This window comes from Salvelinus namaycush, chromosome 1 (assembly GCF_016432855.1).
Source record: "Salvelinus namaycush isolate Seneca chromosome 1, SaNama_1.0, whole genome shotgun sequence".
Lineage (NCBI taxonomy): Eukaryota > Metazoa > Chordata > Actinopteri > Salmoniformes > Salmonidae > Salvelinus > Salvelinus namaycush.
This window is the reverse complement of record NC_052307.1, coordinates 24,471,598-24,490,674: the sequence shown is the minus strand read 5'-3', so window position 1 is coordinate 24,490,674 and position 19,077 is coordinate 24,471,598. Positions and strand designations below refer to the sequence as shown.

The 19,077-nt window shown below is 43.7% G+C and overlaps 2 protein-coding genes across 2 annotated transcripts in view; one reads left to right on the top strand and one right to left on the bottom strand.

Moving 5' to 3' along the window:
• LOC120051135 (calcineurin-binding protein cabin-1-like) overlaps positions 1–12,596 on the bottom strand; it is a 61,137-nt gene extending 48,541 nt beyond the window's left edge. The window contains exons 1-25 of the mRNA XM_038997834.1: positions 12,579–12,596; positions 12,358–12,450; positions 11,896–12,030; positions 11,551–11,731; positions 11,248–11,377; positions 11,001–11,150; positions 10,494–10,801; positions 10,171–10,348; positions 9,947–10,083; positions 9,636–9,853; positions 9,411–9,483; positions 9,109–9,296; positions 8,740–8,877; positions 8,375–8,566; positions 7,873–8,115; positions 7,613–7,766; positions 7,394–7,509; positions 7,063–7,224; positions 5,318–5,524; positions 4,878–5,029; positions 4,460–4,721; positions 4,097–4,267; positions 3,515–3,604; positions 2,798–2,949; positions 2,555–2,658 (exon numbers count right to left, since the gene is read on the bottom strand). Coding sequence (XP_038853762.1) covers positions 2,555–2,658; positions 2,798–2,949; positions 3,515–3,604; positions 4,097–4,267; positions 4,460–4,721; positions 4,878–5,029; positions 5,318–5,524; positions 7,063–7,224; positions 7,394–7,509; positions 7,613–7,766; positions 7,873–8,115; positions 8,375–8,566; positions 8,740–8,877; positions 9,109–9,296; positions 9,411–9,483; positions 9,636–9,853; positions 9,947–10,083; positions 10,171–10,348; positions 10,494–10,801; positions 11,001–11,150; positions 11,248–11,377; positions 11,551–11,731; positions 11,896–12,030; positions 12,358–12,450; positions 12,579–12,596 — 3,952 coding nt within the window. The remainder of the gene's footprint in view (positions 1–2,554; positions 2,659–2,797; positions 2,950–3,514; positions 3,605–4,096; positions 4,268–4,459; positions 4,722–4,877; positions 5,030–5,317; positions 5,525–7,062; positions 7,225–7,393; positions 7,510–7,612; positions 7,767–7,872; positions 8,116–8,374; positions 8,567–8,739; positions 8,878–9,108; positions 9,297–9,410; positions 9,484–9,635; positions 9,854–9,946; positions 10,084–10,170; positions 10,349–10,493; positions 10,802–11,000; positions 11,151–11,247; positions 11,378–11,550; positions 11,732–11,895; positions 12,031–12,357; positions 12,451–12,578) is intronic.
• A 2,641-nt stretch (positions 12,597–15,237) lies between these two features.
• LOC120054620 (neurofilament light polypeptide-like) lies at positions 15,238–18,495 on the top strand. The gene is made up of 4 exons (XM_039002107.1): positions 15,238–16,772; positions 17,146–17,270; positions 17,369–17,685; positions 17,804–18,495. The coding sequence occupies exons 1-4, from the start codon at positions 15,705–15,707 to the stop codon at positions 18,010–18,012; spliced, it is 1,719 nt and encodes a 572-aa protein (XP_038858035.1). The 5' UTR covers positions 15,238–15,704; the 3' UTR covers positions 18,013–18,495.
• Positions 18,496–19,077: the final 582 nt, after the last annotated feature.

Sequence of the window (19,077 nt, the reverse complement as noted above, 5' to 3'; positions counted from 1 at the left end):
TGATAATGCAAGGCCCCATGTCGCAAGGATCTGTACACAATTCCTGGAAGCTGAAACTGCCCAGTTCTCCATCCATGGCCTGCATACTCACCAGACATGTCACCCACTGAGCATGTTATGGAAAACTCTGGATCAACGTGTACAACAGCGTGTTCCAGTTCCTGCCAAAACCCAGAAACTTCGCACAAGCATTGAAGAGGAGTGGGACAACATTCCACAGGCCACAATCAACAGCCTGATCAACTATGTGAAGGAGACGTGTCACGCTGCATGAAGCAAATGGTGGTCACACCAGACACTGACTGGGTTTCTGATCCATGCGCCTACCTTTAAAAAAAAGTTATGTGACCAACAGATGCATATCTGTATTCCCAGTCACGTGAAATCCATAGATTAGGGCCTAATGAATGTATTTCAATTGACTGATTTCCTTTTATGAACTGTAACTCATTAAAATCTTTGAAATTGTTGCGTTTATATTTTTGTTAAATATTTACAACAGCATTCATTCAATGATACTGTATCTTTTCACTCACGGCAAATATTTGTTTTTACCCCTTGACGTCTTTGCAACAATGTAACAAACATAGTAAACAATGCTGCAGTGAATATCATTTAAATTAATGGGAAACCGAAGCAAATTGTACATTATTGTATATAGCTCTATGGTTCTATAAGTGAAAAGCCTTTCAACTTTTTTCAGGAACATATTATGCAAATATCTCATCCTAACTTCCCACTAAGTACAAACAGACACACGCACACTTTTTTGTACATGATATTTTCACATGATTGCGTCCCCTCTGTAAAATATGCTCTTAAAAATGGTCTATAAATATAAACATAGGTTTAGTGCACTGAGATTAGGTGCATTTTTTTAATCCACACTTTGGTGAAGCACACAATCATCTCACCACCGGCAATTGGGAGTTCAGAGTTCAGAGTAAACTGCTTTTGTCTCCCATCACACTACTGTTGTCATGCAATGCTATGTGCTAAAATGTAAAGCAAAGTTGCATCAGTGCATTAACTGATATCTTGTTTGTAATTAATTTTGAAAAGCTGCCTCCCTTGTACTGAAGGATCTCTAACCATGCTGTTATATTGTATGACAATATTGTCTGTATGTGGACAGTGTAGGTCTAGTAAAGTAGAATCATTAAAATTACTCTTTACAAAGGTGACTGATTCTAAATTCAGCCCCTTCTCCCCTTTCCCTCCTCCTACTGACAGGTCTGCTGCTACTAGTAAACCAGCCATCAGTAATACTCATACGGCACTGCAAAACAAGCACTAGACTTTGGTTCAGCAATCGAACTGCACTCACAGTAAGAGGCACAATTCTGAACCATAGTTTTGTTTTCAGATCCCAGTCTCAGTACAGCTACCAACTTTCCCTTGACACATATTTGTTTAAAGACAAGCTTTTGTGTCTAGAAGTGTCCTGTCAGTGGGTGACAATCTTCAATTTAGCTCAATTGTTTCAAGTGAACATGCAGTGAGATGCTACTAAAGAGTACTGTGAGGTACCTCAAGCAATTCAGCAATTGTTCACTAGGACCAGGTAAAATCTCTCAATGGAAACCTGGCTGTCTGTGGCTCTGGGATTGTCACAGCAGGTCTAGAGTTAACAACACACTAAAAGCCTGCTGTGTCCAGGACAGACCTCTACTTTACTGGCCATTACCCCCTATAAAGACACCATAGCTTACAGGGAACATATTGGCATCCAAGTCTAATGTGATAGCCAGCAAGTCTCTTGCATTATTTTCATAAATAATTGCCCTGCTATAATTATTTGAATAGTAAGAACAGTCATCAGAAACACCTGATGAAATAAAAACAGGATCTATTCTCAAAATGTCTTCATAAGAGGCGATGAGAAAATGATCTATGCAGGGACACAAGGTCTCCTGAAGTTGCAATAGAAACTGGTGATGTCATCAAATGGAGAAGCAAGGGAATTGGGAAAAAAGGGGGGGGGGGGGGGGGGGGGAAGAGGGTGACAACCACAAAAGTCTAAATATTGACTATATATTTCAACACACACACACACACACACACACACACACACACACACACACACACACACACACACACACACACACACACACACACACACACACACACACAAACAGGCCTGGACGCTGTCTGCCAAACTCAACCTTCACACCTGTTTGCCTAAACTAAACACTGTTGCTTTTATAGTGCAGTAAAACAATATCCACATATCCTGAGATGCCATATTGCCCATTTTACCATGATATCCCAATCACCCAGTGCATATGGGGTCCTTACTGGAACCAGAGCCATTATCATCATAGTGATGAACCTTCTAACCACCACTACTCCCCAGCCCAGTGAGATTTCTCACCCAGCCCAGTGAAGGAAGGGCCCAGAGGCCCAGAGGCAGCGTCTAGGACTGGGACTGTACCATCAGCCTGCTGCTCCTCCTCATGCTGCTGCTGCCACGTCTGCTGCTGCCTCCTGAGGGTTTTACGTTTGACGTAATCGTGGTCGACCGGAGTGGCCGTGTAAGGTGGGGATGTCAGACCTGCAGCGTTGGAGGGGAGGGAGGCCCCATGAACATCCGCCGCAGCGCACACAGACGACACAGAGCAGTGGGAGTCCTCGTCCATCATGAAGAGGGGCTTCTCCCTGAGGTGAGAGAGAGGGGGACAAAACAAAAGGTTGGACCAGAGTGGGGGAATTTCATTTCTTTTGATTTGTAGGCGAGTCACAGAGCGAGTTTCATAACAAAGAGCATAGATCCTAGGCTAAGGTTGAGGCCCCTCACTTTTCGTGGGACCTGGGCATGCTCTTCTCTTCCCCCCTGGCGAAGGGTCCGGTGGCTGCCTCAGCCAGGATGTTGAAGAAGATCTCATGCTCCAGGTCCGGTTCCTCAGCCTCCAGCAGCTTTAGGATGGTGGCACTCAGACGGAAGTACAGCTGGGGGAGAGAGATGCCAGAGAGTCAAAGGGATTTTTTAAGATGAGGTATACTCTCTCTACATATCTATTATTACACAAAAAGGACAGTTACATGTAATTCCTTCTAGATCAGTGTAATTCTAACTTTTTCAGGAGTTACCCCATTTCTTTCACCAGAATTTCTGAAAAAATTTCATGACCCCACCCAACCCCAAATCTAATGACACAACCTTATAAATCGCCAACTTTCGATTTTTATATGTCAACAAATAACCTTCAATTCATTACATGTTCATCTCATATAAAAATGAAAAGAAACTCAACAAAAAAACCCATCTAGTTATCTTTCTCAAAAACTTTTGTATATTGTCCCATACAATACAATACTCTTAATTTTATTTTTGGGGGTGACCCCACTGCAGTTCTCCCGCGACCCCGACTTTGAATACCACTGTTCTAGATGAATACAGCAATAAACGGTCTTTAAAAAAAAAAAGTGGTTGCTTCATGTGCAAATGCATAACTGTATGTTATGGCCCAGTGGGGACTGGAGCTAGAAACCCTCTGGTCTGAAGCATGTGTACCTCCAGGGCCTCCATAGCCAAGTCAGGGGGATTGTGGTAGTGTATTTTACGAGGGTATCTGGCAGCCTCCTCATGCAGATAATGTGCTGCCTGCGTGGGAAGAAAAAGAGAGGAGAGACACACTGCTCAATCTCATCTGATGGGTGTTACACACAATGAAACACTGGTTACCATAGTCAATAACTTGCAATGGTCAGATATCAGCCTTTCACACATATTGCTTAATAAATTGATGACATCGTGTTAGACTTGTTATAACAGAGCAGCAAAACACACTGCAAAAGACGAACTGGAAGAAGAGAAAAATAAAACAGAGATAAACAGTGATTCGAAGTTATAGAATGGAGCTAAACAATTGAAGGACTGGGTCTGGAGAGGTGAAGAAGCAGTGAAGGTAAAAGGGAAAGACATACAGACAGAGCTGTATCATCTGACTTCCCAGTTTCCCCATTCTACCATACTGGCCTCCATGGACATCCCTAGTCCTTTGAGCCCTCAGACTCCCCCAGTCTGTACAAATCTAGTCTGCAAGGCAGACCTATGAATCACTTGAGTCCACAGATAGTGTCCCCTGCTGTGCACCTGTTTGTAGAGCTGGACGTATTCCCGGGGTGGCTGCTTTCGTTTCTCAGCTATCTTCCCCAGCATGTAATGGATGAGCCACTCTTCCTCATCACTATCCCCCTCACACCGAGACGCCCCTTGGAAACACTGGGACGACGTCTCCAGCATTGTATCTCTCCTCTCCTCCATCTGAAAAACACACACACATTATATCCAATACTGTCAGCAGTGATTTACCTCCCCTAGACAGATCAATCGACTAAACAATGAATTCAGACACATGATGACCGGAAGTGACAGGGTGTGACATCATTTAGTTTAGAGAAGTACAACAGAATACAGTGCATATGAGTATTCTATACACTGGTCTGTCCACTGCACCTGTTTGACGACCTCAGGGGGCAGCTCGCTCCTCCACTGTTTGACTTGACGCGAGGCGAAGGAGTGCAGGGCATAGGACATGGTGCCGTACTCGATCCACAGAGCCAGGTTGGAGCTGTTGATCTCCAGGGCCCTCTTAAAGCAGTTGAGCACAGCCAGGGAGTGCTTCCAAATGGGGCCATCACTCTTCAGCTCGTTGGAGTTGAGCTTGTCCTGGATGCGGCTGGCCCTCGCCAGTGCCATGCCAGCCCAGGAGTCAAACCTACAACCATACAATGAATCATGCCAAGGGAAAATCATCAACATCACACCATTTAAAAATCATCTTGAAGGTAAAAAAAAACATATATTCATGTTGAGTTGCTTAAAATGTTTATACTAAAACAACAACAGAACTATAGCAGCGAACAGAACTGACCTGTTTGGACAAACACAGATGTCATGCATATAGAACTTGATGGCCTTGGACTGCTCCTTGTTCTTGAAGTGGTAGTCAGCCAGGAGGTAGAAGATCTCATTGACCACAGGGGGTGCTGGAGCGCCCCCCTCAGGAAGGCAAGGTACTGGCTCCTAGGTGGGAAGAACCACTGGATGATCTCATGATCTACTATGCTGATAAGGTCAGGTCTGACATCAGTCTTACAGATTCAACTAGAATCTTATACATATTAAGTATTCCATTTGTAAACCAGACATATATTTGAATGTATAATATGACTTGTACAGTGTCATGACCTATAATGAATGGTCATGACGTGCTGTATAGGCCTAAAGCATTCTCCATGGCAACATGTAAAGCCAGATTGAGGCGATGTACAGTCAATTAGCATTTGTGACTCACAAATGCCCTGTACTGACCTTCCCAGCCGTGCCCTCGATGTAGGCTGACACCTCGTCCATGGTGAGGATGGGAGTGTCACTTCGGGGCACAATGCCAGAGATCCTCTTCAGCAGGTTGGCCAGGTCAGCAGACACCGTGCTCGTCTTGTAGCTGTCAAACTCAGGCAGAGTCTTGGGCTTGAAGTACTGGAACATGAAGAGGGCGTTGCTCCACAGGAGTTCCACCTGCACGCCATAGTAAGGCACATTTAGTTTTGATAAGAAAAAATATTAAATTGTACTGTTAAAAAAAATCTGTATAATTATCATATTATTTTAACGCATATATACACTATCTTTCAAAAGTTTGGGGTCACTTAGAAATGTCCTTGTTTTTGAAAGAAAATCAGTGTAGACATTGTTAATGTTGTAAATGACTATTGTAGCTGGAAATGGCAGATTTTTTATGGAATATCTACATAGGCGTACAGAGGACCATTATCAGCAACCATCACTCCTGTGTTCCAATGGCATGTTGTGTTACCTAATCCAAATTTATCATTTTAAATGGCTAATTGATCAATAGAAAACCCTTTTGCAATTATGTTAGCACAGCTGAAAACTGTTGTACTGATTACAGAAACAATAAAACTGGCCTTCTTTAGACTAGTTGAGTATCTGGAGCATCAGCATTTGTGGGTTCGATTACAGGCACCATACACTTGGTTAGCAGATGTTAATGCAAGTGTAGCGAAATGCTTGTGCTTCTAGTTCCGACCATGCAGTAATATCTAACAAGTAATCTAACAATTTCACAACAAGTACCTTATACACACAAGTGTAAAGGAATGAATAAGAATATGTACATAAAAATATATGGATGAGCGATGGCCGAACGGCATAGGCAAGATGCAGTAGATGGTATAGAGTACAGTATATACATATGAGATGAGTAATGTAGGGTATGTAAACATTATATAAAGTGGCATTGTTTAAAGTGGCTAGTGATACATTTATTACATCCAATTTTTAATTATTAAAGTGGCTAGAGATTGAGTCAGTATGTTGGCAGCAGCCACTCAATGTTAGTGATGGCTGTTTAACAGTCTGATGGCCTTGAGATAGAAAAACAGAAAAACAGCTTCTAACTGAAACCTTGGTGATTCCCTCTAGCATGAGAAGGGACTAAAAGCACTGGCTGGTACATTCTTAAGCAGATGCAGCCAGATAATCAATCTCATTAAAATTCCCTGAAAGTACATAAATTGCTTACTCATGTCTTGACCCATTCTAGTAGAGTCCTTGGGTCTTATGGCTCGGATGACCAACCAGTAGTTAATTAGTCGGGGGTTGCATTCATTAACTAATTAACCTGGTCCCTTAGGAGCAGTCTATTCATCATGCAATTACTGCATATCACAGTTACACTACAAGCCAGTACCAGTGTGTAAACAACCTCATGACGGATTGACAGCCACCTAGTAGCCAGTTGAACATATTACATGATCTCACATGATTTAACATGATTTCCATTAGCTTATCCTCTCTCAAAACAATAGGACAAAACCTGACAGAAATGTGAATGGCATTGAAAGATAAAGGACAGTCAGTAATACGACATGAAAGGGATACTGTTGGATTCTGGCATTCTGGCTCTGGTTCTACTTACCCAGAGTCAGATGAACTCGTGGACACCATTTTTATGTCCCCGTTTGCAGCGTAAGTAAAACAAGGGCTTGAATGCCAGATCTCACAGTATCCCTGTAAGAGGGCTGGTGTTTGACCTGTTGAGCAGAGTGCTCCTCTAGATAGCGGGCCTTGCTCTTCTTGCTGGGGTAGGCGTACAGGCAGTAGAAGCACTGCTCCAAGGCCATCTCCAACTCCTCTTTGTAGGGATGGGTGGCCTCCGCTTTAGAGGCAGCCAGCTCTTTCTCCAGAACACAAACCTGAACATGAAGACAACACTAGTAACATTCTATCCTGATTAAACTATGAAAAATACTTTGAAAGCAATTAGAAACTAATTAAAGCCATATCATAGGTAAACAAAACAGAGGGAATTAACTGAGCTGACAGAGGATGTCCACACAATCGCAGCCCTGCTGACCAACTCACATAGAACTTGAGCAGAGCGCCGTCTGACTTGCAGCACCAGGAGCGGCGGCCCAGATACTCATGGGCCGTGTTGAGCAGCATCAAGGAGGAGGGCAGCATGGGGGTGTTAGAGTCTTCTGAAGAGGGTCACAGGGAACAAGTCATTTTAGGGCTTCCAACATGGATTTAAAAGAGGACATCTTCGCAGTTATGAACATGATGCACTCCACCACCACATACCTTCATCGTCCCCTACTGATATGTGCTGGCGAAGCAGGCAGTTGAAAGCAGCCTCCTCGTGCTTGATGATGTGGTACAGGAGAATCCAGGGCAGGACCGAGGAGAAATTAGGCTCCTTGGGATCATCTGGGATCACCATGATGCAGTCAATCAGCTGGAGACAAGACACACAACAAATTTGAATATGATTTTCTGTTTCCAAACACACTCTGTGTCTACCAGATACATTAGTGTCAGTGTTTCCCTGGTGTGCATCTGACCTGGATGAGGTTGTTGGCCAGCCGGGCCATGCTGGTGTAGCGGTTGACGTTGCTCAGGAGTTGAAGGTCCTCTGTGAAGCAGACCTCGATGCCTCCCAGCAGCGTTGTGATGGTGGAGACCCATTCCTCTTTGGCCGAGTGAGAGCTGGCTGGGACAGTGTTGAGCTGCTGCAGGGCTTCGTTCAGGGCCACCTCGGTGCACTCCAGACACTGACGATAGTCCTTCTGCTTCAACAGGGAGTTCTGGGGTACAGAGATGCCGAGAAAAGAGGAAAAATGTCATCCATCTAAAAATGGCTCAATGGCTGTCTATTGTACATGTCATCATGCTCATAGAATGTACTGACGTGATAAGCAATAACACTGCTTGTCCTTTTCCACGTCGGTAGCACACTGTTAAGTAGTGCCATGCCAAACAGAGAAAGACTTCTTAAAAAGAGGAGACTCATATAAAAGACACCGAACACAGTACATCTATTGCTGTATGAATCCAGAAGCTAACCTGCAGCAGAAGCAGCTGGGCAGGCCTCTCAGGAACAGAGCTGACAAACTCCAGAGGCTTGACCCGCCCAGAGCCATAGCTGAGAGTGGGCTGCAGCAGCCGCACCACAGACTCATAGTCCCCAGACTCAAACAGACGCTGGATCTCCTCCAGGGACTGACAACGCTCCAGAGACTTCAGCTTCTTATCAATCTGTCAATGACATTTGGAGAAAGAAACTCTTTTTGATGAACCAGACAACTCAAAACCACAGGGGACCTACATGCTCTAACGAGATGGTTGGACAAAATAATAGATCACATGTGAGGACCAAGTGCATGTTATTCAAATAGGGTATTTGTGTGCTAGTTTTACTGGTCACTGACCTCCTCCACTGAGATGGCTGCATCCACACGCAGGTTGGGCAGGTAGATGGTGTACTTGTCCTCCTCTGTGGTCCGTGCGTGACTCTGCAGCATGTCTGTACACACATCATAGCTTTCCAGGGCCTGGTCCATGTCTCCCTGTGAGAAGACACAAGCACACAAAACAAGACGTTTGTTATGAATCACATCAACAGAAAATGTTGATCAGATTCGATTCAATGATTAAGAAAAATCAATATGTGAGACTTATTGGGAGAGGGGTCAACTCGGTATGATGCAAAAAAAATAAAAAATAAATTCTAAGCGCTAAGGTAAATATGCAAAAGAAAACAGGGGTAAATGAGGTTACAGGATGAATGTTAAGGTTACCTGCAGGGCCAAGAAGCGTGCCTTGAGCCAGTAAACACGTACCACCACGGCCACCCAGTTGTCCTCAAACAAGTACCCCTGTGATGATCCCAAGGCCAGCTGTAACAGGTCCCCTTCAAAGTGCTGCCCTGGGAACTCTGCTTCACACACAACACTGCTCTGGCCCCCACTGCACTTTCTCGGCGACCCTTTACAAAAAGGAAAAGTAAGGAATATACTAGTATGGTTATTCAAAAAGAAGCCAACCAATATGGTTATTTCATAAAGGAATACCAAAGTAAAGCGATCTGTCTGACACATACCATTTTTGCCTTTGCTGTGAGACCATTGCTCCAACTGAAGCTCCATACATGATAGGCTCATCAGAAACATTTCCTGCACATGAAACACCAATTACAACCCATTTACAGACAGATTGACAGGTGCAATAGGTGGGATGACAAAACATTGGTACTTCAATTTAAAACACTGTTGATGAAGTAACAAATCAGGAGAGAGTCACAATAGATCCCTGGGCTGTCCCATACCCGTATGTGTTGATTACTGCAGTCGCGGAGCAGAGGGTTGGGCAGGCCGCTACTGTGCTTCCTCCAGCTGTGAAACACCTCCAGCACCACTGCAGTCAGCCCCCGAGGCCACTCCTCCATGAACTTCTGACCCACCGCTTTCAGATAGCACATCATCAACTCTAATATCCCACCATTGCTCATATTATTGAGCAGGAAGTTGTGGACATCCTCTTGTTCTGGGGATGAAGAATGACAATGTCATGTAAATCCTATAAGATGTTTGACATTAATGCATTGGAGTCATGTAGAGGATTGTATAAGACATGTACCTGATTCCATGTATTCAATAGAGTCTAAAAGCATGCCGCTGTTGCCATGGAGCAGCTGGGAGTCCTGCTTAACTTCACACTGAGCTTCCAGGTTACTCAGGCTCTCGTCGTCATCCTCAAGGTCAAACTTCTTTAGTCTGAGTGGAACAGGAGAGCCTCATCACCATCCAAAACAATATATTTGCATTGCGTTGTTATTGTTCCTTTGGGGTTCATGACAATACCTGGATGGTAGGTATTTGAAAAGCAGCTCCTGGAAGTCGATTTTCTCCTCCTTCTTGCACTTGGTGTTTCTGACCCGAGCTGAGCGGCGCTTGGCAGTGTCTCCGCTGTCCTCCATTGTGCGTCTCCTCTTAGGGGCCTTCTTCTCCTTCTCCTTCACAGTGAAGGAGGTTTCCATAGCTGTGAAGGCACAAATTGACATTTAAACAATACATTAATTATCAGAGCATACATTAAGCCATTCTGACACAATTTGTTTTGTTGTCTAAATGCTTGCAAATCAATGGAATTGACATGCTAAATTAGATGAAAAGAAACAACTGACCAACAGAGGGGGCTGTAGTTGTAGTGACCTCTACCGTCTGGCTCTGTGTGATCTGAACCAGAGGGCTGGGCTGGGACAGTGCTGATGGCTCAGGGACAGGAAGTGGAGGCAGGGAGGAGCTGGGGCTGCTGCTGGGGATGGTCTGAATATCACTGACAGGAGGGCAGGGCTCAGGAGGCAAGGCCTGGAGGCAGTTGGGGTCGCGGTACTGGGACAGGTCAATTCTGCGGCCCAGGCTTGGACGTGGCGGCTCGCAGGTGGTCTGATGTCTGTACATGGCAAGGAGGCTCTCTCCAACATTCTTCCACCTGAGAATCATAACAATGCTAAATGCTTTGTCAATTAAAACAATCCTATCATTAATCAAAGTGAAAAGCAAGGGAGTAAACTCCAAAAAATAAATAGATGTTTAAGTATTCACAGCAACTCTGTATCCTGTGAAACTACAAGAGGAGAAGGGAAAGCGCGTCCACCTGTCAACAGATAAGATTAAGTGTGAAGACTCACGAGAAACAGCGGATGGGTTGGACTAGGACCAGGTCTGGTTTGGGTTCCCGGGCAGAGAGAGCCTGCCTGCGCCGTCGCAGATCCATCGCCTCCTCCACAATGGCCTGGGTCTCCTCCTCATCCACCTCCACATAGTGAATGGACATGTCACTGCATATGGAGCATGAGGACAAGATCATGACCACATGGACTGCTGTATGACAGCACACATTTAGGATAAGTAAACAGGTGGGTAGAAGGGCCGTACCACTTCAGGAACATTTGCATGGAGTCCCTCTTCAGACAAGGCTGTTCTTCAAAGATCTTCTCCTTCAACACCAGCCCTTTGGTGTAACAATGATCCTTTTCCAGGGCTTTGCAGATGAAATACAAACAGCCTGGAAAACAGTATAATAAATAATTATCTCCATCATTTTTGCACACCTGGACCACCCCTAAACCTTGTTTTCAAATCAACAGTTCTAAAGAGTAAGAAATATGATAAAAACAATACTGATTAGTTTGTCACTGTGCAAAGGACTGAGGACAGACATACAGAGGAATGACTCACAGCTGTAGTCACTGAGTGTGTAGAGAACAGTTATGAGGTTATCCAGACAGGGCCAGTGGTCTGGGTTACATTGCAGACCCTCCTCAAAGGCATGCCGCGCCAAAGGAATGCGTAGCAGTCGCACCGCCACCTGACCAATCTTGTACCACATGTTCACATCTGTGGAATCCAGCATCACAGCCTGCGAGAAAACATATACTGTATCTTCAGGTCACATGGACTTGAACAAATGTATTGTGTACACTAAACAACATTTAGTCTCCCGCTAAGATGTACCTTACCCCTTATTAGTTATATGGTTTACTGATAGGTTACATAACTTATGCTCTCTTTGGATGAGTTTACCTCCAAGTAAAATTCCATGGCTGTCTCCAAATCATCCCGCAGCGCAGCCAAACTAGCCAGGTTTTTGAAGGTAGAGTATTTCAGCATCAGCCCTGGATGCTTAAGACCCACCTTTTGGTCGTCCGAGGGCATTGCCTGTGAGAGGCATGACAACATTTAAATCATATAAAGGGTTATTGTGCAGGATCATTTCAATGAGACATGCAGTGAAACACATCGAGTCTCTGAAGGGAATGATACCTCTTTGAGCAATGGGGTTTTGAGGAGTTCATGATAAGCCTTTGCAGACTCCTCAAACTTGTCATGCTTTTGAAGATCTAATGCTTTATGATACAAAGCAAATGCCTCTGCTTCCTGTAGAGGAAAAATAGGGCAATAATTCAGAACAAGCAAATATCTACTTTGAAAGCAAAGTTGAACCAAATGTGGTTAGTGTAATGAGGCTCAGCAAGATTACCACACCTGAGCCTCCTTAGTTCGACTCTTTTTAGTTTTCAGAGGGTCTTCAGACTCATCCGCTGCGGCTGAGGCTGCATTTAGTGCTGCAATCCGGATCTGAAGAAAATAAAATATTACATTATTGGCCAAAGACATCAATGTGCAATACAAATGTGAGAATTGATGGTCCTGTGAAAAACTGAACATGTGGTACTGGTACAGTATATGACTAACGATTTGACTACCTGTTCAGGAGAATGCATTGAGCAACTACTTCATCGCTACTACTTTGGAAGTTGTGGCTATTTGTATAGGATTGTTAGGATGTAAAATAAAGAAACAAACCATCTTTGAGTCATGCGCCTACAATGGCCATCAATTCCAACTGTCCAGACCTACAGACAAGATTGTAAACACAAACACAAATTATATTGGATAAACATTGCTGCAGGAGATGTAAGTTAGCTAACTGTATGTACTGTAACGTTACTCTTTAGTTGAAATAGTTTTTCAAGACAACTGCAGCAATGCTAAGCTAAAGATCAATGTTGAAAATAGAAGTTAATAACATGAAGTGTATAGCTAGCTAGCAAGTGAATGTCAGTGTCAGAAATTATGCTATGTAGCTAGCTATCGATCGTCTAGGGCAAAGATAGGAGGCAAGCTGCAAAACACCGATGATAACCCTATGTCGAATCATAGCTAGCTAGCTAACGTTAGTGATACCCATGTAAAAAAAGACTTGACATCACAATCTACCGATAGAAAACTAACCGAGGTGAGGTTGTTGATTTGATGACAAAAAATATATAGTTAGCTTGCTTGCTATCCTTATTCCATCCTGACCCGAATCAGTCTCAGTAGCGCGGTACAACTAGCTAGCTAGCTAGCTAGCTAATAGTCTCGGTGTGCATCACTTGCACATTTTTGTTACTAGCCACTTACCAATCCTTCCCAATCTCATCATTCCCTGCATTGACCAGACTTGTTCGGTACTTTGACAATCGAACATATATTGGGAGTCTGCATCAATATGATACAATATTATAAAGCCAGCTGGCTGTGAGGGTCTTGAAAACTTTGACACTCCTTTGTTGTTGTGAATGCACTAGAGAGCTCGTTCACTCTGCATGGGGGAATGATCCGGTGACTAGTAAAATCGTGGGTTATTGGACAGCCTAATACAGGGCGGGTTCGAAGCGCCAATCATAAGATCTGATATTGCAATTGGTGCACGGCTCTGTTCACTTCATTTCATTTAGGGCTTTTATTCAGACCCCCCGGCAACCCTTCTTTTAAGTATTCTCGATAGACTTTATGTCTATAATTGAATCTCTGAAATGACTAAATAATAAGAAAAGCTTGTCTACAGTCCAATATTATAATATTGTAAATTATTTTCTAAATAAGTGTCATCGTCACTTCGCGTATGCTTTTATGTTATTTTCAATTATTAAACTCCATAATGTCTGTCGGTTATATTTGATAACAAAAATAATAATAAAAATACGATGCCTTGCAAAACCAGTTTACCCAAATATAATCTATTATATTGACAAAATAGTCGAGTGACCGCTCTAACAATGCAAATAACAAAAATGGAAACCAGGCGGGAAGAGGCGAGATCAGATGGGACAGTTCTAGCCAATGAGAGGGCAGATACGCGTGTGAACAAAGTTGCCGGAATGCCACGTGCGTCCACTTAAATCAGTGCATTCATAACAACCCGAACATTACGAAACTTCTATTCGATCAAATAAGCCTGGTAACAAATGAGCAATTACATTTTTTGTTGACCAAAATCGACACTTTCATTGACCACTTCGTGGTCTTATTTTCGTGGAAAGATTTGGGGCGGAGTAAACCCTCTCGCATCGCCTCTTCTGGTTTAACCAATGGCAAAGATACATAAGAGTCAGGTTAGGTTGGGGGCAATGGGCATATTTGTCCATGGTTTACCCATAATATTTGTCTCAAACCAGAGTAGTAAAGCATCTTTGGTGGGGTGTGGTGGTCTCTGTAACCAAGGAAAACTGATTTATGCAGCAGTAACCTGTTTTGGGACTATGGGGTTGGGACTACAAGGATGCTTGAAATTATGAATTACAGTAGTGATTTGTATTAGCTGTAAAACCCTGATTCTCCATCATCCATGCTTGATTACCTGTGAACCTGATGTGAGAAATGGCATGGTATATCTACAGCATAATCTGAGTACATGTTTTTAGACAATTTAGACGTTTTTACAAAAATATCATTCACAACACTTAATTTTCTTGATAAGGCTTCCTCTTAGTGGAACTTTAAATATACATCAGTTAGATCTGTGAGCACTTGTATGGTATATCTGGTGCCTAATCAGAATTTTCACAAAAATATCATTACATTCACAACTTCTAAATGTCTTCATAAAGCTTTCTCAAGACATGAACTTTAAATAGACATGAGTTAGAAGTTTGAGAGCTGGTATAGCATATGTAGAGTCTGAGTAGCTAGATAGAGGGAAACGTCTTTAGATGATTAATCGATTTTCACAAAATATAATTACATTCACAATTTTTAATTGTCTTCAATAGGCTTCCCGAAGATGTGACCATTGTGTATAGATTGTTTTGGAGTCTGTGCGAGGTTGCATATCTAGACTAGAGCCATGTCTGAATAGCCAGATACAGGAAAAATGTAATCGAAAATTCAGGGGATAGCCCAAATGGGTTTCAAACCCAGAAACCTGCAACAGTCAGTCCAGTAGTACTGTCACCATAAAGCCTCAACCAAGGGCTACATAAAAATGGCAAAGGTTTTTAATACTGATACAAATGTGGAGCAAAAGCTAAACTGATACAAAAATGAGGTTCAAAATGAGTCACTCTGCAGTGATCTGGACTCACACAGTTGTAGGGTAGTGGCAAAATGGTGCAGTGCTGTGTCATTGTTGGCAAAAGTCTTGCTCCCTCAATTGCCAGCGCTGTAGTTTAAAGCCTCTGCAGTCAGCTGATGCGCTGCTGAGATTTTGTTTGTTTTTAGGGGCTAATGGTAATATTTGCTATTCATCGTGTTTTAGAGAGATAGACATGCTTCACAGCTAAATGTATATTTTGTTTTCTCAGACTGTCCTCATTGCCCTCCGTCTCTCTCCACTGCTTATCCCCACCCCTTATCACTGCTTAACCCCGCCCCTTACATCTCTCTCATTCCCTTCCTTAACAGCTCAGACTTGGCTGGCTGACGCTGTCATTGATCCCTGCTGTCAGTGCTCTAAAAAAAGGTTTGCGTCACAGTCATTACCAGCTCTATAAAAGATACAGTGATGCAGATTCCACTGTGTCGACCCAGCAACTCCATTACGGTTAGAGCTGCCTGTTTCGCAAGTCATGAGTTCCATTGCTTACGACCCTTACTTTCCCTCCTCTTCCCACAAGAGGAGGGTGATGCTGCGCAGTGGAGGGTATGGAGACAGTGCAGGAGGGATGGCATCCAGGTCGGTGTATTCCAGCCACTCTGCCCCCCTCTCATACCATGGGTCATCCCGGCTGCATTACCCAACATACAGCCGTAGCTCCTCCATGCTGCTGTCTACCCCCAGATCTGCTGCCGCTGCTGAACTCGACATCAGCCAGGCGGTGCAGGTGAGCACTGAGTTCAAGGCCGTGCGGACTCAGGAGAAAGCCCAGCTACAGGAGCTGAATGACCGCTTTGCCAGTTTCATTGAGCGCGTCCACGAGCTGGAACAGCAGAACCAGGTGCTGGATGCTGAACTGCTGATCCTCAGGCAGAGGCATGTGGAGCCCTCCCACCTCAGGTCCCTGTATGAGCACGAGATCCGCCAGCTCCGTGCTGCTGTGGAGGAGGCCCGCGATGAGAAACAGGCTGCCCAGAACCACAGGGACCAGATGGAGGAGGTGTTGCAGAGTCTGCAGGGACGTTATGAAGAGGAGGTAGTGATCAGGGAAGAGGTGGAGGGGCAACTGATGGATGCCAGGAAAGGGGCGGATGAGGCTGCTTTGGGCCGTGTTGAGCTGGAGAAGAGGACGGAGACGCTGCTGGATGAGTTGGCCTTCCTGAAACGTCTCCATGAGGGGGAGATAGCTGAGCTGCAGACCCAGGTGCAGTACAATGCCCAGGTGTCCGTGGAGATGGAGGTGGCCAAGCCAGACCTGTCTTCAGCCCTCCGAGACATCCGTGTCCAGTATGAGAAACTGGCACATCGCAACCTCCAGTCAGCCGAGGAATGGTTCCGCAGCAAGGTGAGTGTGATGACAGAAGGCACCTCCCGCAACACAGACAACATTCGCAATGCCAAAGAAGATGCCGGGGAGTACCGCCGCCTGATCCAAACACGGAACCAGGAGATTGAAGCCTGCCGTGATAGGAACCAGTCCCTGGAGAATCAGTTACAGGAGGTAGAGGAGGAACAGAGTGCTGAGATCGCAGCCCTACAGGTCAGTGCCAGAGCCGCATGAATGAAAAGCATACGATTTCTCAAAAAAAATGTCACGTGTCGAATATCTGCATTAGACCCTGCTGAGCCTAATCCTTCAGACAAATGTACACAATATTCTACAGAAATGCGGTGTAATGCATCCGTGAAGTCAACAAGGTAAGTTTTGGACTATAGATTACATGTACAAATAATTTGATAATGATGTGTATTGAAAACATGTCTACACTAGAAAATAGTGCCAAGTTTGTATAGTATTGTTTTAGAGTGCCTCCTTATTACTTAAAATGTATTTATTTCATAGTTATTCCACAATAAACACTTTATTAATCATGTTACACTGTTAACATAATAAAGCATCTCTCCAATAACAGGAATCAATTGGCCAGCTGGAGGACGAGTTGAGGACAACCAAGAATGAAATGGCTCGGTACCTGAAGGATTATCAAGACCTCTTGAACGTTAAGATGGCTCTGGACATCGAGATCGCAGCTTACAGGTCTGTGGCTTATAAAATTAGATCAGCATGTTTTGTGCCATCTCTCATTATCTACATGTTATGTACATATCTACCCTATGTATCTATTATCTTTCCAGGAAGCTGCTTGAAGGGGAGGAGAATCGCTTCAGTGCAGTAGGACCAGGGGCAATGTCCAGTGTCTATTCCCAAAGCCTGTGTGTTGCCCCATCCCGCAACCGCCCCATGTTTTCCATGCAGTCCAGCCTGAGCTCTGGTGCCCCCTACCTACGCATGTACAGCTCATCATTCTCCTCTGCAGATGAGATTATAGCTGCTAGTCAAGCACAGCCTGCTGAGTCAAGTCCTCAGGAAGAAGAGGAGGAGGAGGAAGGAGAGGAGAAGGGAGACGAGGAAGCAAAGGAAGAGGATGTTGAAGAAGAGAAAAAAGCAGAAGGTCAGTATTGTCCAGAGTTTAAATTAATGTGCTTTCAAAACATTTTCATGAAGGTTTTGAGTTGTCAGGTTCCGTATCTGCAGCGGATAGCAACTAATCACATTGTCTCTACCTACAGGTGACAATGGAGATATGAAGGAAGAGGCAGAAGAGGAGGCTAAAGAAAATGGAGACGATGGAGGAGATGAAAACCAAAAAGGTAGAGATGGAGAGGAGGATGGAGCCAATGAAACAGAAGAAGGGCATGATAAGGGAGAAGAGGATGAAAGCAAAAAGGAAGTAGAAGTGGCAGAGGAAAAAGAGAAGCCAAAGGACAAAAATATTTAAATCAAGATTCTGATGAATGACACATTGATTGTCCCATATCGAGGTGCTCTACAAAAAGATCCATCAGTTCAGTACAATCAATCAGGAAACCATTGTATACAGCAGAGGCCTTTATGTTTGTGTGCAAGGAGGTAGTATGGCTGTACACTGAGTGAAGCAAAACATGACAGTGTATGCATGTGTGTGCCAGCAAGGCGATAAATAATAAAAAGCAAATACCTGTATATGAAATACATTAAAATAAATGCAATATGAGTGCTCTATGGGTGAGAGAAATGAGAAAGAGAATGTGTGGAGTTTTGTGAGCAAATACTGTATTGTATTAGCCTGTGAAATATTTGTTTGAAAAACCTATGTGCATTTCTGTCACCACAATATGCATATAAGAACACCACTGTGTTCAATATACTTGATTTTCAATGCCTTAGACATATTCTGAGTGGGATCAATGATGTACAGTACTGAACACAAATAAAGACTTGAAACATGTCCATCTGAATACATACATTTCTGGTATTATTGCACTATTGAATTCACTCATGAAGTTGCTGACTAATTTTCCTGACTATCCGAATGAGTCAGCAATAAGAGTTTGTAAATGGATATACCTAGTCAGTTGTACAACTGAATGCCTTCAACTGAAATGTGTATTCTGCATTTAACCCAACCCCTCTGGATCAGAGAGGTGCAGGGGGCTGCCTTAATCATTGTCTATGCCTTTGGCACCCAGGGAACAGTGGGTTACAGTTTTTTCCAATTGCTAACACACTAAAATGACATGCACAGCACAATTATTTAAACTGACACACAGAGAGAAAAACCTCTTCTCAAGTCTCCAAAAGTCTAAACACATTTTCTGCTTTACACACATTTTGCAATTCAAAATGGCACTTTTTAAATGCACTGCACACGGTTCTCTGCATAAGACACAACAATCTGACATAAAGTCACATGTTTGCCATTTCAAAACACTGCCATTCAAAATTACACTACATGAGCTAATTGGCCAATACATGTGCCACCTGGCCAAACACCTCAATGGTTAATTGTTACCACTTCAATCAG

Coding starts and splice junctions, on each gene's coding strand:
- LOC120054620 (XM_039002107.1), top strand. CDS start 15,705: ATGAGTTCCATTGCTTACGACCCTTACTTTCCCTCCTCTTCCCACAAG. Junction 16,773..17,145: donor CTGAGATCGCAGCCCTACAG/GTCAGTGCCAGA, acceptor CTCCAATAACAG/GAATCAATTGGCCAGCTGGA. Junction 17,271..17,368: donor ATCGAGATCGCAGCTTACAG/GTCTGTGGCTTA, acceptor TTATCTTTCCAG/GAAGCTGCTTGAAGGGGAGG.